Below are 16472 nucleotides of genomic sequence, written 5' to 3' on the forward strand. Positions count from 1 at the left end.
ATGGATTATTTTTTATTTAAAAATATTTTATATAGATTTATAGATAAAAATAATTTTATATTTACTAATCCGTATTTAGTCTTATTTATAAACTTTGATTCTAAATTATTTTAAATTTTTTTTTAAAATTTTAATATATGTATATCATTATTTTTAAATAATATATATATTATTTTTAAATCTAAAAATAAATTTTATTTTGATACTTTAATATTTAAAATAATTTATTTTGATAAATGTCATTAAAAAGTATTTATAATAATAGTGATGGTAAATTATAAATATATGTATATATTACTTATACCCATAGTAAAAAAATTTATAGTGACAGTAAAATATAAGTGTAGGTATAGATATCCAATAGTCATAGATTTAATATCCGTCCCTATAACTTATAGTGACGATATCATATATCTGTGGCTATATGTTACCTTTACCTACAATTTGTATATACGTAGCTAAAATTTACCGTGGGTATATGATAATTTTCTTGTAGTGTCCCCTGCTATAGTTTGGGTAAGTTACAACATGTATTTTATCTTTTTCAAATGACGCACTTGTATCAAAGGATGTATCACTTCGTAATTGTCACCGTTGTACTCAAATTTAATCTCTTAAAATCTTCGACTTTCAAGTGTACTTGGGATCTCGAGCCCTCAGCTTCTGAATACTCGGTCGACGTTAGTGAATGCCTTGGTGCTCAGTCACGTTGTCTTTCTTTTGAAAAATGTGTCCCATCATGGTGTAACATTGTCTTTCCTTTGAAAAATGTGGATACCATCATGGTTAATCACAGTGGTCTTTCTTTTGAAAAATATGGCTCCCACCATGATGAATGTCATGGTGGTTTTTTATTGCAAAAAGTCTTAATGCGCACCATAGGCACCCCTCCATAAGGCATGTGAAAGAAAGGTAAATTATGGTATCGAACGACCTCCTAAGTGAGTAGGATTTATTCCCTAAGGGGGATTCGAATCTTGCTCTATTGTTGCAATTCTACTCCTGAGTACTAACTCAGCTACACCCATGGGGGTATGTCCTGGTGGTCTTTGTACCTGAGAGAGAGAGAGAGGGAGAGTGAGGGGTTTGTGAAGGTGAAGTATGTTTTGCTTCTTCAATTTGATCTAAGACCTCTCCAATCAATCCTCGAGGTGCTTCCTCCCTTTTTGATCGCATCTTTCCCTTTGTTATGAGGGATGAGCAGTCGAACATGAGGTTTGATGTGTGAAATATATATTCTGTTATTTTGGACATATCTCCATAAAAATAATATTCTCATGATTTTATTTTTTGACTTTTACCCAAAAGATTTCATATCAATGGAAATATCTTCTATCTTATAAATTTATGATTTTCTTCATATTTTCTAATGTGAGATTTTGATTGTAATCTCAACAATCCTCTTCTCAAATGAAGGACTACCATACTTCAATTGAAGCTAGCTTGACATCCAATGTCTTGATCCACCAAACCCTCCTTGCCTCAATGTTCAATCCTCTTGATTTGTTAAAATTACCTAGTATCTGGTCCAATTGATCTATTAAGACTTTTTACCTATCTCGAGAGTTTATCATGGATTTTACTAGGAGTCCACCTACTATTATCCCTATGATCTGGGCCTCTCTTACCTCCTTCTCATTTTTCCTGAAGTTCTTATATGGCTCCACATAGATCATGTCTCTGATATCAATTGTTAAAATCGATAGAATCAATATATCTCCATAATGATATAATATTATCCACTTTAAACATAAGCCTTCATGATTTTATTTTTTAACTTTACCCAAAAAGTCTGATACTAATGGAAATATCTTCCATCTTATAAACTCATGATCATTTTTATGTATTTTCAATGTGGGACTTTGCTTATAATCTTAACAATCCTCCCTTCAAACGAAGAACTATAATATTACAATCTGTTAGTATTAGCCTTAGAGCCAATTATGAGATGATTGACTAGGAAACTTTTTGTATTATATTTTATTAATAAAAGTAAAGTTTTGATTATTATAATTACTTCATATTTGTGCCAAATGAATAAATATTATTGTCCTTCGGTAGTATATTCTAATCTATATCATATCAATTAGTTGAATTGATAGTGAGATGATATAGAGAATACTACTTTTAACTATTTCTAGTCAAGCATTAATATACAAGGATAATATTAATGTGTTGAAACTAGTGTGTAGGTCAATTGATGACTTGATCTCACAAGTCATGAATATGAGATATCGCGTTGACACATAGGTATATATTAGAGAATATATACTGAATTGACATGCCATGAGAAAGTTTCATAGATCGTTATATGAGTGTTATAAACTTTTTCATAGTGACTATTGGTATGAATAGTCCTTAGATCTGAAGTCGCTACAGTTCCCTACATAAGGAGTTGTATACTTTGGTATCATCAAATGTCACCCGTAATAAGATGAACTATAAAGTCGATTACTGTGTATACAATGAATTATGTGGAGAAATGTGAGTGATGTAGATGGGATCTATCCCTTCCAGATACGATGGAATTAATATCTGTGGATCTTTTGATCAAGTAACGATTACTAGAATGCATGGTCATGCTTAAATGAGCCACCATGAGATATTGAGTTCATTTGCTTGAGTGAGTGTACTCGAGAATCAAGAAATATAAAAATTGATAAGAGAATAACACGGTCTATGCCTCATTGATCAATCTCGATATCAAGGATAGAAGGACAAAGTCATACATTATAATAGACACAGAAAGGTTAGATTAGATCTTGACTTTCTCGTCACTTGGGTAGCAATGATGCATTGCTAGATACCGTTCATTATTTATGTGTCTAAAGTAGTTTAGATATATTGTCAATATTACGAGAACCTATTGGGTCACACATAAAGAACACAATGTTTCGGAGATAAGTTGATTTTAGTTTGACTAAAATACGGTCCAAAATTAGATTAATTGATCGTTAAACTCAAATGAATCCAATTAGATTATGGGATTAAGTCTAATCCAAGTTAGGCTGATTTAGATTAGACTCAACACTTAATAATGGATAATATTTATTAAAATATTTATAAAGAGGAAGGTCTAAGAGACATTCTATTCATTGGATGAATAGAAGATGAAGAGCTAAAAAGAATATCAAAAGTTTTTGGTATTTATTGTGATTTATGGGCATTAGGAGGAGGGGCAGCTCAAGGGGCAAAGACCCTTTGTATTCATTGGATGAATACAAAAAAGGCTTCTTGTAATTTTGAAATTGAGAGAGTGTCCATCATCCCCTCTTCTTCCTCCTCTCCTTCTTCTTGGCCGAAACACACAAGGTGTGTTTTTGGTCCTCTTGTCTTGTGAACCATTCCCAAGTTGCTAGCACAATTAAGGTGGTTCGTTTCTGAGATCGAGATCATATTTGTGAATACTATTAGAGGCACGACCATTCTGATCGTGCAGAGATCCAGCGAACTAAGGATTAGTGGTATACGCTAAGGGCACACAACAAAGGTATATGCTCTTAGTTAGAACTTTGTATGAATTTTTTACATAGATTATTGGAAGGAAACCTATTTTCTACAGCGTATATTGTTATTTTTTACATAAGAGATCTCAACGGTGGTATCAGAGCCACTTGCGAAAGATTATATAAAGCTTAGTATTTATATGTGATATAGAAATTGGGCATGTGTTTTATTATGAGTTGCATAATCGTTTGAACATTTTGTCAAGTAGATAAGGATCCCCACCTCACACATCCACACGAGCCACTCCACTTAGACATTCTTTTCTTTCTTTTCCTAATTCTTTTACATGGCATTCAATGTACAATTTTTCATAAATTGTGACTACCCACCCCACCATTAGATAAGAACAAAACTGAGCAGAGATCGAGAACAAAGATGTACTACCAAAGAGCCAATGATCATTATCGCCTTGAGGAGCACGACCACTAGATGGAGGAGAATCGTCAGTAGTGGAACAACTTATACGCTTGGCACACATCACTTGGTAACCTCCCTAAGTTCTCTCCTTTTTCACCTCCTTTTCAATAAATTTTGAAATCATTAAGGACAATGCTTTATTCAAGTCTAAGGGGTATTTAGTTAGTTAGTTTATTTATTTGTTGCATTATCATGTTTTCATAACATATCATGCATTATTTGTTTGCACGATTCTAGCATGATGGACTTTATATTCTTGAGATAGTATGTAGTATGGTTAGAAGTATATTTTTTCTATTAGTGGTATGACTTGAGTAGTATTTTTACCATAAGAGTTTTGGTGTTGTCCTAGATATTTAGGATCTCTTTTCACATTTGCTTGATTTTGATAGTTGATATATCTGAGATTAGTTATGATTTATAGAACCAAACTAGTACTTTTATTTCATAGGTGACCTCTCATTACATTTTGATTACTGAAAAAACTTAAATTATGATACTTATTAAGAAAAATCAAAATCCTAGAAAAAAAAAGAAAAGAAAAATCCTTAAAAAAAGAGAAGTGTGTTGTGATAGAAAAAAGGGATACAAATAGTTGTCGTGAGTGGAAACCGATATGGTACCCCTTTGAGACCAAATTAGGTTACTAAAGAAACACCTATCATGTTTCTCTTGATACCGAGTACTTCTTTAAAACCTTGTCTAGATGATGCATAACACTTTGAGGGGGGCAAACCTTCCGTGTGATAGGTAAGTAAGTGTCTATTGTCATAAGCATTAGGAATACGATTAGATGACGATTTAACTAAAATTGGATGATTGAAATTGAAAAGAATTAAGCCACTTTTTGCACTAAGCATGGAGAACTTTCAATTAGCCACATTGAGACAATTGGGTTATTTTGCTCATGAGTGAAATTACTTGATAAGACTAGACTAATTTGTTAGGGATTATGATGCATCACTTACACACATAAATCTAAATTGTAGGTTTTGCTTGAGGATAAGCAAAAGTTCATGTTTTGGGATATTTGATGTGTGTGATTTATGCAATGTGTTTGGTATTATTTTACATACATTCTGTTATATGGCATGAGCATATATTGCATACTTTCATCTCTTTTACATCATTGTTTATTCTTTTAATTTGGAGACTACTCTTTGTGCTTTTTGATTGATAGGACATAAAATTAGGAAATAATTAGAGAAAAAAGGCTTGTAACAAGATACTACAACAAGAAACACTCTTTGGTCATGTCCCATGACATAGGTGCATTCCTCCAGTCAAAGTTAGGCTTGAAATGAAGAAGCAACCTAGCCTCCAACATCCTACATGGGAAAGTCGTGCCCCCTAGCACAACTGTGCCATTTTGCAGCCAACATATCGGGAGTCTAGAACCCGTCATGCTCGAAACCGTGCCATCCAACAAGGTCGTGATCAACACCCCAAGCCGGTCATGGCTCAACCATATCATCGGGCATGGCCGTGACGGAACCCTATCTTTGCTGCCATGGATTGTCATGGCCAAGTCATGCCTCTTGGCACTATCGTGGCTCGTGAGTGTCTCCTTGATATTTTGGAAAGTTTTAATAGATTTGGTTATTTTGAGGGCTATAAAAAACCCTAGAAGGCTCATGATACGTGGAGGAGATGTTTCTCTATGATACGGGAAAGTCATTCCAAGGAGTCGTTTGTAGGATTGTTGAGAGCGCTAGAGGGAGTGAATAGCACTTTCGTAGCATTTTCACAATTCGTATAAACCTCATAAATCCTTGCGATAAAAGAAACAGATAGTGCAGTGGAAAGAGAAAATAGATATAGGGATTTACTTAGTTCACAGCCACATGTTGCTACTCTAAGGTCCACAATTAAATGATCATTTTCGACGGACAATCAATTATATAACTCCCCTCTTACGAAAGAGAGTTAACGATTTACAAAAGTATAGAACCGGTAACAAATATACCAACCTAATAAAAATTAAGCACAAATTAAATGTACTAACAGAGTGATGATCGCGAATTCTGGTACAGCTCTTTGGCGTTACAACGACATTCCGAGTTGATGCTTCGGGTGCAGACGGTCGTCGCTTGTCTGTAGAATGATGCTCCAAGGACTCTCCCTCAAAGCTCTTTTATTAAGGTATCTGGGCGCTTGGAAGCCTTTCCGAGCGCCTCCACACTGTCCGTCGATCCACTATCGATGCTTCTGACTCAGCACTTTCGGGCGCTTGCATCCCTTTCCGGGCACCTCTATGCTGACGTGGAGGTTCCGGATCAACCTTGACTCCACAATACTTTATCCAAATCGGGGTGCATGAAACCACTCCGAGCGCCTGGAAGCTAAGGTGTCCCGACCACTAGGACTTTGTTACCTCACTGCTTCGCTGGTCCCGTTCCGCTGAGGAGTCCGATTGCCCGGATTCAGATAAAGAGCACCCGGAACACAAAGTTTCAGCCCCTCCTTTCCTGCATTATAAGTTAGCATAAAATAAAAATCTAATAGGAAAGTGAAACAGTTTAACAAACTATTTTGGTCTTGACTTCAGATTTCCAATGAAATCCTGGGTCAGACCGAGGCCTATTGTTCCCCTTATCGGAAACGTGTCCTCACCTATTTCACTTGGAAGAATTTACCTGTTGTCAATCAAGTCTTTCAGACTTGTTGGACTTTTGCTTAGCCTTAATCCTCGGCCCTCAAGATTTCCACCGTTAGACATCTAGTCCACCTAACCTGCCTAGTCTTCCACCTGGTGCACTTGATCCGCTAAGTCTTCTTGCCTAGTCCTCCTGATCAGGACTTCCTTGCCTAGTCCTCATGATCAAGAGTCCTCCAGACCAGGTCTTCCCACCTAACCCTCCAGATCAGGTCTGCCCAGCCTCCAGTCAGGACTCCACTGCTTAGTCCTCCAGATCAGGTCTTCCCATCTAATCCTCCAGATTAGGTCTGCCCAACCTCCAGCCAAGACTTTTACTGCCTAGCCTCCACTAGGATTATCCTGTGCCTAGTCACAATTGGACTTTCCTATATTCTGCTACCTGCACACTTAGATCAGCTCATCAGTAAACATCACATACTTAACTTGAATCTTTTTTCATTATCAAAACTAAGGTTCAATCATCTGGTGCTCCCTACACCAACACCGTCGATGTTTCCGTCCACCCAGAGCTTGGAGATTCTATCGAAGACACCAACAACAACTCGATTAAACTTTCTCTTCTCTTTTCTTTTGATTCGAGTTGTAGGATATCTTTTTCTTTATCTTTCAGTTGTAACTCCATCTTCATGGAGTAGTACTTTAGATTCTAGAATGAGGGAGTATCCTGATGTATTATTGATATTTATCTTTTATATTTATTTGTCTTTCTTTACCATATGATGTGTTTATTCATAATTTGACTTTATTACTCATACTTGATTTTGACACCTACCGTGCATCTTCATATCTCACGGGATGTGGGGAAAGACCGAAAGGTAAACCTAAATCTTTGACCCATAAAGACTGAGATGTGAGTGATTATTCACAAAAGTAGTTCAAAACTTCACAAGGGCACCATTGGCTATCCCGGAGCTTAATGAGTTTATCCTGATTCGGCATCACGAAGTACTAGGAGATGACACCTAGAGGACCGTGAGACATCATGACAGGAGCCTCCCTAAGAAAGTGATTGCTCTAGTATGGTTGCTTTGAAAGCAGACGTTGTGTTTGGGTAGTCATGTCAGTATAATTTCAAATTTCTATATTGGTATCTCTAGATAAACCACCTGTATGCATATAAGCATTGACGTAAGAAAGTTAATAATATTTAGGGTGTCAAGAATCATCGTAGTGAAATCGAAATCCTAGAGTCATTTCCCAAAATTGACTTTTTCCTATGGCTACTCATGTTTTCTCAATTTATTTCCTTTCTTTCTCAACTCTCATGGATTTTTATTGTCTAGATAGTCTACTTTATGATTATTACTGGTACCCAATTTTACAGTCCCTATGGGATCGATATCTTTTATTACTTGATGACAGTCGTGCAGTTGCGATTTTCATCCATCAAGGTTGGAGGACTCGATTGTGCTCTCCTCGCTGTAAGGGTTATGGCTTCCACTACGTCACGACAAAAATATCCACAGAAATAGCAGACAACCATGTCGTAAGCCCGGGCGGCCTCCTCAGTTGAGTCAAAGGTGTCGAGTCACACTCAACTCTTCTTCCCCGAATCTCGAATCTCCACAACATCACAACTACTTCCTCACCCTTTAGAATCGCTTGTCCTTCACATCCGCCACTTCCGAGGCATCGTTGCTCCCTTTGCCACTGACGAGCGACTTGCTAAGAGAAGAAGATGTGCTTAGGCAATTAGTGCACGAGTGTTCCTGGTGCTCAGGAACGTAATTCATTCAGACTCGAGCAATTAGTACTCGAGAGTGAGTCATGTGGGCACGTCTTGTTGATCTGGGACAAATTGGATACCGACAACATCTCATTGATTTTTTATCATCATTGATGGCTGTTGGTCAATCGAGTTAGAGCAAATTGAGTTAAACCCAATTTGGATACTTATTCAGTCATTTAATAAAATTTAGAATTTAAATGAAACCTCATTTTATCTAATAAAATTATCCCAGTAGTTCTGAGACTCTCACTAAATTCAAGAAAATTATAATAATTATAATTTTCTTATAAACAGATCATATCATATATGCTTTTGGTTATATAATATTCATATGGCAAATTTTTGAATCAAATGTATCACCATGAAAAAACTAATATCAGATGTAAAAGAAATATTATCATGTTAAATCATTGAAATATGATATGTCTCATAATTCATGAATAAGGCATAGAGTTTACGTGAACGCCGAAGATGAGGTGAAGGTAGCAGACAAATGGGGTAACCTTTCTCTCCACCTGCTCTCTACCCTTTTATAACGAGGGTAGGGAGGGCAAGGGTCAAGGGTTGGAGCTAGGAGGAGATAGGGTTTAGTTTGAAAGGTGATGATTTGATGGTGCCTAGAGGCATCGTATGGAAATGATAATCATTAAAATGGGTGGCAAAGATCGCAACTAAGGCAAAAGATGGCTACACGTAGCCCACAATGCCAACAATAGTCTTGGGGTGACATCATCCCTAATCCTTATCCCATACCGGTTGAGGACGCACATCCCTGTAGCTCAGGCTGAACTTTCAAAAGGTTTCAAAAACCATTGCAAAGAGGAAGAAGGCAAAGTGGTAAGAGAGGAAGTGGGGCTCAGTGGCATTAATGATAGATCATGTTAGTTCAAACTCCAAGTCAAACTCTCAACTGCCATTTCAACCTAACTATAGGAGAAGGCATGTGATGAGCCTCGCAGTCTCCACCAAGGTAGTCCCCAGAAAGCTTGCCTATGCATTTCCCTGCAAGGTTGCAAGAAGATGTGACATGAAGACCTCAGTGTCCATAAAGTCAGAAGGGTGGTGGATTGAGAACAACCTCTTTGAGTGCATTTCTGAAAAGACACAATATCCATATATTCAAAAGGGTGATAGATTGAGAATAATCCGTTTAGATACATCCTCGAAAAGACTCAGTGTCCGTAGACTCAGAAGGGCAGTGGATTAGGAATAACATCTTTGGGTACATTCCCAGAAAGACTCAGTGTCCATAGACTCAGGAGGGGGTGGATTGGGAATAACTCCTTTGGGTACATCCTGGAAAGACTCAATACTCATAAACTCAAAAGGGCGGTGGATTGGGAACACCTCTTTTGGGTGCATCCCCAGAAAGACTCAATGTTTATAGATTTAGAAGGGCGATGGATTGGGAACAACCTTTTTGGATATATCCCTAAAAAAATTCAATTTCCGTAGACTGAGAAGGGTAGTGGATTGGGAATAATCCCGTTGGGTACATCCCCAGAAAAATTCAATGTTCGTACACTCAGAAAGATGGTGAATTGAGAATAACCTTTTTGAGTACATCCCTGGTGGAACGAGTACCCATGGACTCCAAGTCACATAGACGCATAGCTAACTAACATCTCAGAAGCATCCTCTCTTAGGGATGCCCTCCCCTATCACCTACACCACGAGAACATCCCCTATGGGAATATCTCCCCTAGGTCTTTTCCCCACTACTATTAACTCATTCTTCTTTATTGGCAGACCCACAGGAGATTCTATCCCTCCAGCGATGAGAATACCATGAAGGTGGCGTTCTTCAAATAGGCCAAAAGCCTACATTAGAAGGGAGAGAAGTCAAACCCATTGCAGAAAGAGGAGATGGGGCATGTGTTTGCACCCTACCTCTCTAGTCAACTCCCTCTTACTACTAGCACATGGAACCCAAGTGTTGTTTGACTGGGCTCATGATGGCTTGTTGATGTCTGCTTCTTGCTAGCTAAGAGGATAGAATCTCCCATCCTGTCTCATATCTAACGTTGTCCCCTCTCTGTATAGTGAATTAACAATTGGCATGGGTGGTGGGCCACATGGAATTTAACTCCCCTCACATCAAATGGCAGAAAAGGATAAGCATGAGGACAATGAGTAGAAAAAGGATGAGGGGGCATTCTTCTCTGGAGGGATCATTTTGTTCTTTTAATCTCTGAACTCAATCCCTTTCTCAGGAGGTGGAAGTTATCCAGGCATTTAGCCCATCTAAACCCTTTCCCAGCAAAAGGACTTGCCTTTTCGATTCAAGCCTTCTTCTCTAGGAGACTCTCTTCATTTCCAACTGAGTGTTGACTTAAGCATGGAAGGGGCGACGTCAGCGACACCGACCCCCCTTCACCATTGTTGATGTTGCAGGCCACTAAGGACCGAAAGCTTCTTAAAAGACAACGAGATGGCTGAAGGTTGAAGGCTCTACCAATGTGAATGTTTATTAGGTGTTACAACCTATCAAGAGGACCAGAGCTCAAAAGAATGATTTGGTCTGCATCACTATACCATAGATATCCAAGAATAAATAAAGATACCAAGTCGTAGGTGTGGAATGTTGTTGCAGGCTGGAACATTGAGTAATGGGATTTTCATGTAATTGAATTTTTCAAATTCAGAATATATAGCTCGTGTAGCTATATATTCATAAGGTGAATGATATTCAGTTTTTGTCTAGAAAAATAAAAATCTTCAATTACAAAATTCCGCATGATTTGGTCATAATAATTTAATATAAATTTTTGTATATCTTTATTTCTGATACAGTATAATACAAATAACACTACTCTCATCTCATGTGTATATTGTTTCTTATTACTCAGGTGTTTATTTGACAACCATGATCGATAGGTTGGATTGATCTTGAAAACCATGATTTAATCTAGCATTCGCACAATGCTATCTATAAGCATCGACATTCTCTCTTGTTTGCCATATGCAGATCCATTGTGCATAGAGTAGTGTTGGACGGAATGGAATGCTATTCGGTAGGGCATTCATTTCCTCGATCAATCTCTACTTACTAATAGCTAATGATAGACACATGGTCCGTCACAGTTTGCCAAAATGTAGAGCTGCAATATTATCTTCATATATCTATAATGATATTGATTGTTTTCGTCTTGTTGATTTCTATATTTCCTCTCTTGTGTTTGAGATGATCATTTGATTTTAATACTAGCATTGTAGTCATTTAGATAAAGCACAATGAAGGAATACAAGCGATATAATTGATTCTATATATATATTTTTAATAATTCAGATATTCAACTTTTATGATTCAATTAATCTTAAAGTTAGATCGATTCAGCCTCATAAAAGTTTTTCGTCGACCATCAAGGTAAATCGAGAAGCACAGATGAGTCCGTCAGTGTCATAAATTTTTCAAACTCCCTAAGCATAATGTATCATGGGTGAAATTGAACTTTCGTTGTTTAGGAAGTCCGTCCTACTTCTTACCATCCCACCATAACTCCGAGGGCTAACTATATAATTGATTCTATTAACTAGAACAAAGAGAGTTTTGGATGATTCAAGGGTCCTAAGTATATCATAATTTTGATTCAAATGTATCATGGGTGAAATTTGAACTCTTGTTGTCTAAGAAATTCATCTCACCTTTTACCATCGAGCACTATAATTCCAAGAGCTAAATATATAATTGGCTCTATAGCTAGAATAAAAAGAGTTTAGGATGATTCAAGGGTCCTAAATATATCATAATAAAAAAATTTATGGTTGAGAATTTGAGTTTAATAAAGAAATAAAAAGTTTTAAAAAATGGCTTTTGTAAATTCAGTGGTATTTAAAATGCTAAGTTTTCAATTTTTAATAATAATTTCAGTACTTAAAAAGTTAGCGAAAAAAAAAATCTAAATTGATGACATCAAAAGTAGTTTAAGCATCCAAACGAGATGAAAAGTGAGAGAAAGGAGATCATATAAGGAATTTCAAAGTTAAAGCGTCTATGAATGTCATTTTTGCCAAAGACAAAGAACGAAGAACCAAACGAATAAATTATTCTGACCTTCTACCCTTATCGTAGTGCCTTTGTTCGCACGGACAAAAGAATGATAAGACTGAAAGGAGGGATTCTAACGTTATGCAAGGAAAAGTAAATATGACTGCTGAAAAATAGCAGGTTCATCGATAGCACTTCTGCCTTGAAGTTTACTTTGACCGTTTTGCTTTAAAACAAAGAAGAAAAGGGAGAAGATAAGCATGGCCCATTAATAATCCTAACAGAATGGATGCAAACCTATTGAATTTGGGGGCCATACTGTGTGTTAGCTTGTCACTAAGTTGACAGCTAGAATCACTGTGTGTTAAATAGACTCACCAGGTGCATTTAAAGGTCCACTCACACGATCGGCACCCAATCCAAAGTGATTGTTTGGGTGCAGTGTTTTCAGAACTTACGAGGTCATCGTTCGCCCACCAGATTTAAGACTTATAGTCAACCACAATAATCCCTGTCATCGCATATTAAATGAGCTCGGTGGTGCCCTTGAACTGGGCACGAGAGTGCTGTGTTTCGGTGAAAACTTTAAAATTAGACTGTTCTACAAGTAACCAACGTGACGTCGACTCTGCAGACATAAACAAAGTGAGAAATTAATTGAATGAGAGATGACACAAGAATGAAATCAGACAGTGAGCCTGAAAACAAACTTGAGGTCTACGTCTGACGCTGGTCGCAATTAAAGAGGCTGTGTGACTGTGTGTGTGTGTGTGTTTTTTTCCGTTTTGGGTCGAAGATCAGACTGCGAGTGCCATCTATCCTTCCACGATGTGATCGCATCCATTCGTACACAACTAATTAACCTCTATGTCATGGATCTCGTCGAGCAATTCCATTCATCAACTTCGTTATAACTTCTGACCGTGAAAATGAATGTGTAATGCCTAGCAATTTGTCAAGCAAACTGATAGAGGGTGGTGATGGATATGTCCTAACAGACTCGAGGCTATGAGACATCGACGGCATGCATGAATACAACGGACCATCAATGTAAATATCGTCGACGTAGTTCGCTAATGACTAGCGTCGTGCTGTGTCGCAGCAAATGGGAGAAACATGGTCTAATTTAATTAGTTGGATAGCTCCAAATGACAGGGTCTCCATCTTGTCTCCCAATCCAGCTGATAATTATAAGCTAAGGGAACATTATACAGTGTTACAGCAACGCAGCCTAATTTTATTACAATCGCAACGCAAAATGTAGTCACTAGGCCAACTTTCAGTAGATATTTTTCTTTTTAGATTGGTCGACTTCTACTCACATGAATCCTCTGAGATTTATAGTGATGCTGATATCTTCGAAAAGTGCAGTATTTTGCGACAGAAGAAATTAAATCAATCCGACACAAACGGGGACGAAGTTAGCCTCACAATGGAGATTGATATCCAAAAACATGATATAGAAATTAGCTGTTCGTAGATGCTTTGAATCCAGCAATTAATTTTTTTTTTACAATCGTCGAGTACTCCAATTTTACAATGAATTAATAGACAGTAAACCTTTTCTAGCTAGCCGGTATCATATTCTCCAACTCATACACCTTGATCGAAAACAGTGGCTCATGATACAATCTGCCCTCCTTCTCCCCCTTCTGCTCCACCTGGTCCTTTGCCTTCACTTTTTCCAGCACCGCCGGCTCCGGCTGAGACGTGACGGCGGCGGTAGCGGCCGCACGCGTCAGCAACTGGGCCCGTTGAGCCTGCGCTTCCCAGTCGGTGGTCCCTACAGCGTGAAGCATGAGGCCGGCGCAGCATACTTGGGCCGCGAGAAGACCCATCCACAGCCCGACGAAGCCCATGCCAAGCCAGAATCCCAGTCCGACGGCAACCGGCATCCCCACGAGGTAGAAGGCGCCCAAGTTGACGTGCGCCGCGCGCGACGGGCGCGCGCTGCCACGCAGGACACCGCATCCGACTGTCTGCGGGCAGTTGCCGAGCTCGCATAGCCCCACGATCGGCAGCGCCGCTGCCGTCAGACGCAGGATGTCAGCGTCGTCAGTGAACATCTGGCCCCACCGCTCCCTGACAGCGGCGGCGAAGCACATCGCGGAGAGGCCCATGGCACCCGAGAGGAGCACGGAAACGATCGCAGAGACGCGCGCGCGCGCGGGGCGGACGGCTCCGAGCTCGTTACCTACGCGAGAAGAGACGCCGAAGCCGAGGGAGGATGGGAAGACGTAGACGAGGGCGGTGGTCTGGATGAGAACGCCCATGGAAGCGACGGAGGCACGGGGGTCGGGGAGGAGGCCGGAGAGGAGAATCATAAGCTCGTACCACCACCACTCGAGGCACACGGAGGCGCAGCTGGGGACGGCGAGGCGGGCCAGCGGGCCCCATCCGGCGAGGCACTCCGCGGTGGGCCCGAGGGGCGCGAGCGGGAGGAGGCAGAGGACGAGCGCGAGGTTAGAGGCAGCAGTGGCCGCGGCCACACCGGGCGCACCCAGGCCAAGGTGGATCACGAGGAAGAAGTTGGCTGGAAGGTGGACGGCGGCGGCGATGGCGGCCGCTGTGGTAAGTGGTCGAGTGACGCCCTGCGACCGCAGGTAGATCCGGATTGGGTGTATGAGGGAGAAGCAGAGGAGGTCCGGGAGCGCGAACAGGAGGTAGTCCTGAGCCAGCGCGGTGATCTCCGGGTCCTGCCGGAGGAAGAGCAGGATCCGCGACATGTTGAGCCAGAGCAGCGCGATAGGCAACGAGGAGCAGAGCAGGAAGAGGACGGAACGGTGGAAGGTCAGCGTCATGAGGCGCGGCTGGTTGGCGCCGAACGCCTGCGAGCAGAGCGGCTCCATGCCGAGTGAAAGCCCCGAGAGGACGGAGTAGCCGGTGATGTTGGCTAAGGCGATGGCGAGGGAGCCAGCGGCAAGGGGGAGGTCACCCAACGAGCCCAGGAACAGCATGGAGACGACCGAGCGCAGGTAGAGCAGCAGCGCCGTCAGCGCAATGGGTAAAGAGAGACGGAAGAGCGAGGCAGCCTCCTTCAGCATCTCCTCCGGCGGCGGAAACGATTTCTCCTCATTGGAAGTTCCCTGCTCTTTAATATCATTGCCAAGCCTCGATTGGCTGGAAAGACGAGGAACTATAGCGAGGTAGATATGGCCGGGAGAGAGAAGAGCATTCTTCTCGTCGGATGGGGCCATTGAGACGGACGACGTCGTGTTGCGCATCGCGGCGGAAGCTGCTGCCGCTGCTCTGTTTGCGCAATGCTTCGGTTTCCACTTCCCACTGTGTGAGCCTTAACAAGAGGCTTCCTTAACGAGCGCAGGAGGGTCGGTTCTTCTTGGCGATTAAATACGAAGGTCGCTTTAGATTGGTGACCTGTTAATACTTCAGTTTGTTGCATAATTTGACTAGAGTGATCCAGTGGATGTATTCAATTTATCAGGAGACCCTTCTTCTACAAATCTAACAATAGTGATTAACAACTTCAGGCATGGTTTTGTAATGTAACCTGTACGTTCCTCCTCATCCAGGGAGGTTTTGATCATGCATAATGGCCCAAAATAGACGGACCAACCACTGCCGAGGCTAATGAAGAGGTGAGCTACGTAGAAATGAATGACGAATGGATGCCAATCATACTTGCCGTCAATGGCCACCTGCTGCGAACCATGAAGGTACAGATGAATTTGTTTGGGACGTCATCTACTTGACAAGCATGGACTCAATTTAGATGGCCGAAATTAAAAGACAAGGATGTTGAATTTTATCTGGTTATCCGATAGACTTATATATTATTTATAATACAAGAGTTTATGTCATCATGGAATTAATCCATTAAGTTAAGTGATCTAATTTAGATTAATTGCAAATTTGTATTATTAGATGTGAGTTTATATGTGTAGAATCTCTTAACTCTTCTACAAGTTTGCTCCGTCGTAACTAACTCAGTTATACCTCAGGGAGCAGAATCTCTTAACTCATTTCATTATTAATGATAGACTAATAATAAAATTGGGTCCTTACTAGATATAAAACGTGGTCCTCGTAGGATTGAGTAATTCGAGATCACCCTACTATACTTATTGGTGAGGAGAGTACGGTGTCGTAGTCCAAATTCCTATAGAAGATCCACACCTTTTGCTTCTTCACAGGATCACAAGATTAGAGGTGTA

At 40.2% G+C, this 16472-nt stretch overlaps 1 protein-coding gene across 1 annotated transcript; it reads right to left on the reverse strand.

Annotated features, from left to right (window-relative positions):
- Positions 1-13865: 13865 nt before the first annotated feature.
- Positions 13866-15524, reverse strand: LOC141829210 (protein DETOXIFICATION 52-like). Its single transcript, XM_074716626.1, has one exon. The coding sequence runs from the start codon at positions 15522-15524 to the stop codon at positions 13866-13868; it is 1659 nt and encodes a 552-aa protein (XP_074572727.1).
- Between the last annotated feature and the right edge of the window lie 948 nt (positions 15525-16472).

Source organism: Curcuma longa, chromosome 5, assembly GCF_044706935.1.
Source record: "Curcuma longa cultivar G26 ecotype Majalengka, Jawa Barat chromosome 5, ITB_CL_G26_1.1, whole genome shotgun sequence".
Classification (NCBI taxonomy): Eukaryota; Viridiplantae; Streptophyta; class Magnoliopsida; order Zingiberales; family Zingiberaceae; genus Curcuma; species Curcuma longa.